This window comes from Lutjanus erythropterus, chromosome 14 (genome assembly GCF_056507025.1).
Source record: "Lutjanus erythropterus isolate fLutEry1 chromosome 14, fLutEry1.hap2, whole genome shotgun sequence".
Taxonomy (NCBI): Eukaryota; Metazoa; Chordata; class Actinopteri; order Lutjaniformes; family Lutjanidae; genus Lutjanus; species Lutjanus erythropterus.
In genome coordinates this window covers 750001-760000 of record NC_139330.1, presented here as the reverse complement: position 1 = coordinate 760000, position 10000 = coordinate 750001, and the positions used below count along the sequence as shown (strand labels likewise).

The 10000-nt window shown below is 40.4% G+C and overlaps 1 protein-coding gene across 2 annotated transcripts in view; it reads right to left on the bottom strand.

Moving 5' to 3' along the window:
- The window catches only part of mmrn2a (multimerin 2a), a 34642-nt gene that overhangs the window by 20943 nt on the left and 3699 nt on the right, over positions 1–10000 (bottom strand). For both annotated transcript variants that reach the window (XM_084736427.1, XM_084736425.1), the window contains exons 2-4: positions 3743–3865; positions 1659–1765; positions 1–53 (exon numbers count right to left, since the gene is read on the bottom strand). The exon at positions 1–53 is cut by the window's left edge and continues 10 nt beyond it. In XM_084736427.1, the coding sequence (XP_084592553.1) occupies positions 1–53; positions 1659–1765; positions 3743–3865 (283 nt within the window). The remainder of the gene's footprint in view (positions 54–1658; positions 1766–3742; positions 3866–10000) is intronic.

The following is a 10000-nucleotide window of genomic DNA, read 5'->3' as shown; positions in this document are numbered from 1 at the left end:
CAGCTCTTTTCTCACTGTGTCAGATCCTCCAGAATCCAGGTTTGTGTCAGAGACTGTCAGAGAGAAACACAACAAGATTTAAACACACTGAAAACACACACACACACACACACACACAGAGAGAGAGAGAGAGAAACTGAAGCTGTTATAAATCTCTACAAACCAACCAAACTCCATTGATAAAATCAGTCAATTTAGGTCACAGGACTTGTCGGTGCCGCTTTGATCAGTTAGTTATTTAATGTTATTGTGTGACTTTGGTGAATCTGAATTAACCCTTTAACACACAGAAGTCACACAACAACACAAACAAGCTAACAGATGGAGGCAGCAGCAGACCAACAACTCCTGTGTTCTGTGAGATAAAATGACTGATTTTATCAATGGAGTTTGGTTGGTTTGGACAGAGTGATATTTGTCTTATATGACAGTGGTTTCCTGTCAGGACAGTCTGTCTGACAGAAAGATAAAGAGGTGAAAACAGTCTGGACTGTCCCTTTAAGGATTTTCTACTCTGATAAAAATACTTTTTTATTTTGATGATAAACTTTGAGTTTTAGAACAAAAGGAGACACTGAGAGGGACAGAGGAGAGGACGTCCTCTGTGGAAACACACACACTCAGAGTCTGGGTTAAATTAAGTTCCTCAGTATTACTAAAGTTTATCTGTTTCCGTAAAAGGACATTTTAAAAATAGACTCCAGCAGAGAAAAATAGAGTCAATGAGGAGAAAAACAAAAAGCTCTGAAACCAGACTGAGGTGCTGCACAGCAGATTCCCACTGAAGTGTCTGCATTCATTTCAGATTATGAACATCAAACTGAACTATAATAAAACATTAAGGCCTCTGCTGACAGTCACTTCTGATTTTAATTACTCTTAATGAATTAACTGAGTGGTTCTCACACTTTATTCAATAACTTCTCCATCTGAAACTTTTTTTTTCAACCCCAGAGGAGCACAAATCATTGTTGGTAGAAAATAAATCACATAAAATATTAATGTAGTCACAGCGCTGCATCGTCATCAGCTTGTTAAGGTTATTGTCTCTGGTCTTTTGTTTGACATCTTTCTGTGTTTTAGCTTTGAGTTGTGGACAAAACAAGACAGTTGAGGACGTCACCTGAGACTTTAACCAGCATTTTTCAATTAAATGAGAAAAAAAACATCCAATTAATCAATGATGAAAATAATCATTAATTGCAGCTGTAAAAACAAACTATATTAGGCTAAATAATTTCTTTATATTTTATATTAACATAATGCAAAAGTAACGGAAAGTAATCAAGTTACATTACTTTAATAGTGTGGTACTCAGAGTATTTTACTGACTACATTTCAAAGTAATGAATGCAACCCTGGAGGGAAAATAATATCTATTATAAATGTGTTCATGTCTCCCTGACCAAGAGTCCAGCCATCTTTATGTTGGTTTATTTATGATTATTTATTGATATTATTATTATTAACCATATTAAATGTTGTCAGTAAATCGTGGTGTTGGTTGTTTATGTTAACAGGATGCAGAAACACACTTTAGCCTGAAAATATTTCATTAACCACCTTCACTGTGACGTGAGGTAACAGATTAGATTTCACAAAGCGAGGACACAAGAAACGCCCTTTTTGTTGCCATGGTAACAGCGCCGCCGACCCACCTGTGTCCTCACAGTTGTGTCCCCCGTGTCCCGGACAGCATCGCCACAGCAGAGCGGAGACGATCTGCTCCTTCTGTTTGTAGATGGGACGGGTGGACAGTTTGTACCTGAAGGAGGTAAAATAAATTACATTCAAAGAAACAACTGAAACCAGCTGCAGAAAAATCAGTGTGACTTTCAGCTGGACCACCAAGACCCAGATCTGATCTGGAGTTCAAACAGTTTGTAGAAAATCCTCATCTCGTCCAGATGATCCTCCAGCTGAACCGAACACAAGAACATGTGAAATCTGATTTACACTGAATGAAGTTCTTACAGGAAGTTTTCAGTTTAACTCTTCCTGTCGGGATTCAGTGATTACATCAGTGTCCCCCACCCTGGTCCTCAGAGTCCACTGTCCTGCATGTTTTAGATGTTTCTCTGCTCCAACACACCTGATTCACATGATCAGCTGATCATCAATCCTCTGCAGACACCTGACAACAACCTGATCATGTGAATCAGGTGTGTTGGAGCAGAGAAACATCTAAAACATGCAGGACAGTGGACTCTGGATTACATGATGGATATTTTTACTGATTACGCTTCTTTTAGACACAATATTTTGGAATTTGACTACCAAAAAAAAAAAGAAAAAGAAAAAGAAGAGTATAAATGATTCAGAGTTTCTCTACAGGACGTTTATTCCTGGCTGTGAGGAGGACGGTGTGGACTGAGAAGGTCCAGGAAGTTCAGGAACTTTCCTGTTAACATTTTCACAGCTGGGATCAGAGTCTGACTCTGTGCTCTTGTTTTAATATTTTTATATTCTGTTGTTATATATAGTAGTTTGATGCATTTCTTTCTTCAGATTTTGAAAATCATTTGTTCAATATTTCATGTACAGCTGAACATGTTCAGAACTCAGATAAATAACTTTACACTTTTTCTTTCTGTGCAAACGAACAAAACAAAACATGATGCAGAAAACCTGGAAATTCATCTCACACACTTGTTTTTTCTTAATAAATGATTTGTTGATTTGTAAACTCTGGACAGAAGTTTAGTTTAGTTTCCAGTTTGTCTCTGTTGAACCTGCGGTCAGACTGATGGTTTCTGTCTTGTAAAAGTTCAAAATGAAACAGCTGTGAGTCTCAGAAGATAAAAGTATCCACAAGAAACAAAAAAAGAGAGAATAGTTTGGTAAATAAATGTGTAACAAGAATAAAACATATAAAAACATATTAAAACATATTAAAAACCATCGCAGGGTTTCACAGGTTTTCCATCCTGGATGTTCCTCAGTCAGTTTACAGTAAACTGAACAATCCCTCCTTTAACTAAGATGAAGGTTCTTCTCAGTCCAGTTAATCTGAGCTCAGACTTCAGATAAACTCGTCTAACTGTTCTGGTTTAAATGAAAACAGGATCAATAACTGACCTGCAGGACTTTATTGATCCGATCCAGAACCTTCGGACTCTTCAGGTGTTACAGAACAGGTGAACTCACACCTGTTTATACCCACAACATGGCTGAAGCTTTACTCATCATCCAATCAAAACACTTGACCCGCCTCCACAGGATGTTACACCTCCAATGCAGGCCTTTCAAAATAAAAGTACCCAACAGAACATATAGAGCAGGTGTGTTCACCTGGCAGCCTGTGAGTCAAATCCAGCCCTCTGATCAGTCATACACATAAAAATAATCAATATCACTGTGTTTTTATTTCAATAACCTTCTTATATTCTAATGTTGAATGTTTATTAGATGATCATTTTATTTTAAGCACAGAAATATTAATTATTTTAAAAAGTTTGAACAGAAGCAGAACAACAAACTGAACAAAAAATATATTTAATGCAACACAGTGTTTATTAAAATAATAAAATACATTGAATCTTTGTTTTTGTTCTGGATTTTTGTACATGTGTCTTTCTGTCACTTTGACAAACATTAAAAAAGTCTGACATCCTGTTTAAAGAGTAAAAATCCTGTGTGTAACTCAAGTAATTCATTACAATCATCTCTGTAATGAAGACTCAGCTGTGTGTGCTTGTTGTGTATTATTGTGTATTATTGTGTGTTGTTGTTGTGTACTCACATGACCAGCTGACAGTCGGCCGTCCTGCTCGGACAGGGACTCTGAGACTTGATGGTGTACTTCTCGGTCCCACACGCCACCGCCAAGGTGACCACACGCTTCTGCACGAACGCACACCAGTTCCTACACAACACACACACACACACACACACACACACACACACAGAGTCAGGATCCTGATGTCCACAGTGTTTCAAGAGGACAGATGAGGACATTCAGGGTCTTTAAGTGCTGCTGAAGTTGTTTGTCTGCAGTTTGTCGTCTCGTCCGTCCTGTTTGAGGTCAAACGTGTCCTTGTCTCCTCGCTGACCTCCAACACTTCACTTAAAGACGTCCTGCAACCTGTTTTTGAGGTGTAAACTGTAGATTGTATGACTGTACTGTGAAGAAACACATCAATGCTGCTGTTAATTTAGACTTTTCTTGATAAACTGACTCAGTCTCTGGGACAGACTGGTCTGTAGTGTATGGACACTCCCCCTGCAGATACACACCAGAGAGAGCAGCCTCTCTGAGCGGCTAGCATTAGCTCCGTTAGCTACAACACAGAAACTTTTTCAAAAAGGGCCACAAATGTCCTTCTAGTTCCAGAGGACTCTGTGTGTCTCCAGCTGCTCGTGGTTTGTTAATTGCACCTTCCTCCCCAACATCTTGCACACATTTTTTTTGTTAGTTTGTTTTAGCATTTTTCAAAACCACGCAGTCGGTAAACTTCAATAGATCCATGTTTTGGGAAATACACTAAGCCTCCAGAAAACCTCAATCTGTTGCTTTTACTCTGCAGATTAAACCAGATCTAATGTTTGTCAGTGAGCTTTAGAGGTGCTGTTTCCTGTCTTAATGCTAAGCTAAGCTAACCAGCTGCTGGCTGTAGCTTCATATCCAGCGTGCAGACATGAGAACACCTGATTCTCAGAGAGGAAAGGAACTTTCCCATTAACAAACATCCTGTCACACTTCAACACAACACAGTATGTATTTATTTATTTATTTATTTATTTATTTATTTGCAGTGGTGGAGGACAGATACAGACACACAGAGACAAACTGAGAACAGATCTCTGATGCAGGTATCACAGTGTTTACAGCCGCTGCTAATCTGCAGCATCTGAGAGTGAGGATTCAATCAGAGTCACTGAGCAGCTGTGGAGAACAAACGTATTTAACATCCTTCTTAGACTGAAATTAAAGAAAAAAGGGAATCTGTTTGAGAAAAGCGTTCATCTACTCAGGAACTAGAGGCCGGTGTTTGTGACGGTGTGTGATGTTAACATGAATGATGTCACCACTGAGCTAGCTGCTGTGGTGATATCGCAGCTGGCAGGTGCAGCTCAGCAGAAAGAAAATAACCAGCTCATGATTTCAGAAAAAGACTCTGAGTTGAGTTTTTTAAAGTCAGACATCCCTCCAAAACTCTGCAGCTCACACCAAAACTATCACAGATACACACAATATATTTTTATATCTGCACATTTTAATGCCTGAATAAATATCTGTATGAAACACTGTGATTCGACTCATTCTGATCTCTGTGTTCCTGCTGACCTGCTGTCATGTTTTCATGCTTTTTATTTCATTTTCTTGTTGGCATCTGTCCTGTTTGTTCTTCTCTTTGTACCTCCTGCCCCCCCCCCCCCCCCCCCCACCCTTCTCTGTCTAATCTGCTGTGGAGCTGCTCGCTGCTGGTGTGTGTGTGTGTGTGTGTGTGTGAGTGAGTGTGTGTGTGTGTGTGTGTGTGTGTGAGTGAGTGTGTGTGTGTGTGTGTGTCTGTGTGTGTGTGTGTGTGTGTGTTTACTGTGATGTTGATGTTGGACTGTTTGTCTCATTACTTCCTGTCTGCTGGTACCGACATCTCTGAGAGTTCAGCTCCTCTTTCATGTTTCACAATCACTCCTGCTGTGTTTCTGGAAGTCACTCTGCATACAAACACAAACCATTCAACTCATCTTACTTCAGATTCATGCATCACAATCTCCTTCTCTTCTCTGCCTGTAAAACCATTAAAATCTTCTCCATCTTCAACCGACATAAAGATTTATTTAATCAGATTTGATGTGAGGTGAGTTAACCCTCCCTATCAGATCAATAAGATCATTATTAAATCCCTAAAATCATTTTTAAATTAATATTTTGTGTTACATTATTGAGTTTTTTGGTGTAAAATCACAGGATGAAGTAAAGGGAGCAGGTCAATATTGTGAAATAAAGCAGCAGCAGGTCTACGATGAACCAACACTCCCCTGCAGACACACAAAGCCAGCAGGGAATAAATGAATAAAGTAGTGAACAGACTTAAAAGTTCATTTCAAACTCGACCTGCAGGTCTTCATGTGACGTCACGTTTGTTTAAGAGACTCTCTCATTCTCTGTCTCAGATGCCTTGTGGGAATTTTCCTGGTCACAGCTGTATACACTGAGCGTGATTCTGTCTGCATTTCTCCTCCTGATGAAGCATCGTGGGTGAGGGAGGTGTGGGTGGAGGCCAGCAGCACCGCGCTTACGTTCCACCGGGGAACGTAATGGTTCTCTGCATGCATCCATATCAGTACAGAAGATAAAGTCAGACAGGAGGTCTCCCATTAGTCTGTTTACGGGTCTGTGTGCACGTTCACAAATCATGAAGAAGATTCAGGTCAAGTGTTTTTTTTCCTCTGACACAAAACTTTACTTTCCCTGTGATTCATGTTGGTCACTTACTAAAATACACTCACCAGTATGATTTACCAAATTAAATGTTCAGTATCCGAGGTTAGCGCTTTGATCGTGGAGTAAATGAGAGAGGAGATGTGAGGAAGAGTAGAGCAGCTGGTTGGATCCTGCAGAATATAAAACTGTATCATCTGCATAGAAAAGGACACTGAAATCCTGATTAGGAAGAATAATGTTACTTTTTTAAATTATAAGTAGTAATGGACCAAGACTAGACCCCCGCTGGACCCCATTACTGATGGTAAGAGGGTTTGAACTTTAAGGTAATTATTCCAAACACAGTCTGTAAATTTCTGCAGAGACTCAGTGATGCTTTCAGTCATTTTATTGTAGAATCCACAAAAAATTACTAAAAACAAACTTAGTAATCCTAAAACTGGTCTGTTTTGGGGTGTTTTGTTATGGCAGTCACCAGGTAGAAACGGGGTCAGCGTGAACAATCTAATGATTATATAATTATCTATCACTATAAATCCATTGTTTCTATGTGTGAACAAACTCCTGTGACTCAGAAAAGCCTCCATGTCATTTACTCTGCTGTCATTTCCTGTGGAGAGCTGTGACATCACTGAGGGTCATCAGTGGGGGAACACACACAAACACACACAAACACACACAAACACACACTCGTAGTGATGTGGACAGGAAGTCCCACCTCATCCTGAGCTGCTGAAACACAGTGAGCCTCCACATGTACACACACAGGGACACACACACACACACACACACACACACACACACACACACACACACACACACACACACACGTAGCATTAAATGCACCTTGATTGAGCTCTAATCTTAAAATGCCAAAACTTCCTCTTGATATTTAAAGGTCCCCTGGCCTTTGCTTATGTTTCTGTTCCCTAAAATTTCTGACCTTCACTATATTGGCTTGTATCCAAGATGTGTTCAGGTTCCTCTGCTGAAAGAGTTTGTGCACTTTGCTAAAATCTGAGAATGAAACGTACCCGGCAGCTCGATTTTATACGCAACAAATTCAAAAGTTAGTCGATGTCCCATCTGTTTTTTTTCCCAGGTAAATAAACCTGGAGCCTCCAGCACAGAGCAGACTGTCAGTACAGAGATCACAGTTAGCATCAGCTGTGCAGCCACTATCAGTTACAGGCTAACAAGCTAACAAACAACATAAACAAATCAAAGATGCTAACTTCACTTAGCATTCTGATACGTCTGTAACAGACTCCTCATATGAGTTAATGTGGCTGAATTTCAGTGAATGTCAAATGACCACATAAAAACTATTTAGTTTCCTGTATTGTTATATATATAAAAAAAAACATCCACACCAGCTTCTTTATCTAAAGTGCTCCTGTTGTCTAAACCTGATCATCACACAGGACTCATGGTGTCAACATACAAACACCATCCACCTCTGACCTCTGACCTCTGACAGGTATCATATTATATGGGGTCAGTTGTGCCCAAACACACCTTCAGACTCCTGTGAGCTCGTTCACACACAGGTGAGTCTGAGAACATCAGCAGCGAGCTGAGAGGAAGGAACGAGGAGGCTGGAACAACATCAGAGAATAAATCTGTAATCTTGACCTTTGGGCTAATTTGTCCTGTCAGACTGAACTCTGGGCGCCAAAACTTCATCTGTTCTCCTTCACATGACGAAGCTTAATGTCAGACGTTTCCTCCTCCGTCCTCCTTCAGCCTGAAAAAAAAATCATCTCTGAAAATCCCCTAGGTCCATTTTTATAAAAGCTGCAGTTTGTCAGCTGTGCAGCAGATTTGGAACCGGAGAGAACTCGTCTGATTTCATCGGTTCATATTCAGTGACGAGACGTTCTGAGAGGAGACGTTCTGTTTGAACAAACTGAAGGTAAAGTAAATGATGGGATGTTTATGTTGGATCACTGAGAAGATCATGTTTGATTCACTCCAGGAGTTATTTTAGTGATGAATGATTGTAATTTCCTGAAGCTGAGAAGTGATTCCCAGAATGCATTTAGAGAATTTGAGAGAAGTTGAGAGAGTTTTTCTTACAAAAATGATCCGTCATCCGTCAGACCTTAGATTGATTCTTTACCTCCAGACATGGATGGGTTAATCCACCCGGAGAATCCAAATATCGATGTGAAGGACCAGGATCAGGATCCTCCTGATCTCTAAAGCCTGGGTTATACTGCCAAACTGATGCAGACACACACAGCTGCAGACACCTTGAATAGAACTTTTTTTTTCTAATCTGCTGGAAATAGAACAGAAGAAGAAGAAGTGGTTCAAGTCTGCCAACCGCCAGTAAACAAAGAAAAGATGGAGCCACATTGTATCCTGAACACAGAATCACCGTCTTTAAATATTTTAAGGTTTCTGACAGAAAAGTTGTATCAACTGTTTTAGCGCCTCCATGTTTCCGTCCGTCCTGCAAACTCATGAGTGACTCGTCGTCTACTGTTTCCCCCTCATGGGGCAGAAATGTGCAGAAAGAGTTTGTTAATTCCAACCAGAGACAAACTTTCAGAATAAATGTTTACATGATCATTATTTTTCTATTCAGTCCGTCCAGGATCAATAAACCAAAACACTGAGTCCATCATGAAGATCTACATGTTATAATGTTTGCACAGGGGACTGCTGTGATTGGTGGAACTCATGAGAAGCAACGATGATTGATCAAATCTGCAAAGAAGCTGCAGAGTTTGGGTGACATTGCAAGGTTGCACAGAATTCACCGATTGGTTGAGTTTGCTTGAATTGTTGCGATCGCAACATCGCAACTTCCTGAAGGGACTGAACATGGAACGGATTATATCAAAGGTTTACACCACACCTCTGAACCAGGTTCTGATCAGGTCGATCAGGTCAGTCTCTGAGGTGACTGAGGTTGATTGTTATCAGAATATTAGGCTCAGTTTAAAGGCAGCTTCTAATGCTGACCTTTATGTCACACAGACATTAGCAGACTGGTGTGAACGTGCAGACATGGACGGTGTAACTCCGGCTGAAGGCTCAGATCTACTGCTGCGTGTTGAACATCACCGTCTGATGAAGCAGCAGATTTAGAAACCTCTGAAATGGAAGGCCAGACTGAGGCAGAAGACGAAAATGATAATGAGCTCTTTGAAGTTGTGTCTCTATGTGGTCATTTCTCTTGTCTTGTCGTTGGACTTTCACTTTTCAAACAGCGTTCACAACCACAAAACATCAAAACATAACATGTGAACTTGTCAGACTAAAGAGATGTAACCTTGTAAAGAGGAACGGATGAGATTCTCCTCCTGTCCAAAACAAACATCCAGTCATTTGGTTTCATTTTCTGCCGTCAGTCATTTTGTAAGAGGAGGCGCCACTTTGCTCAAACAGAATCCTTTCCAGAATCTGAAGACGTCTCTTCTTTATTTGGGTCTCAGAGCATCACAGTCTCACAGCTGTGGTGTGTGAAACTGTCTGTGTGTGAACTTTAAGAAAGTTTCAGAGTGAGAACACAGGAGAACAAGCTGCAGGGAGTTCAGACATGAGACTGTCGGAGACTGGAGTCCTTACAGTGTTTGTCCTGATGGTGGCGCTCATGAGGTC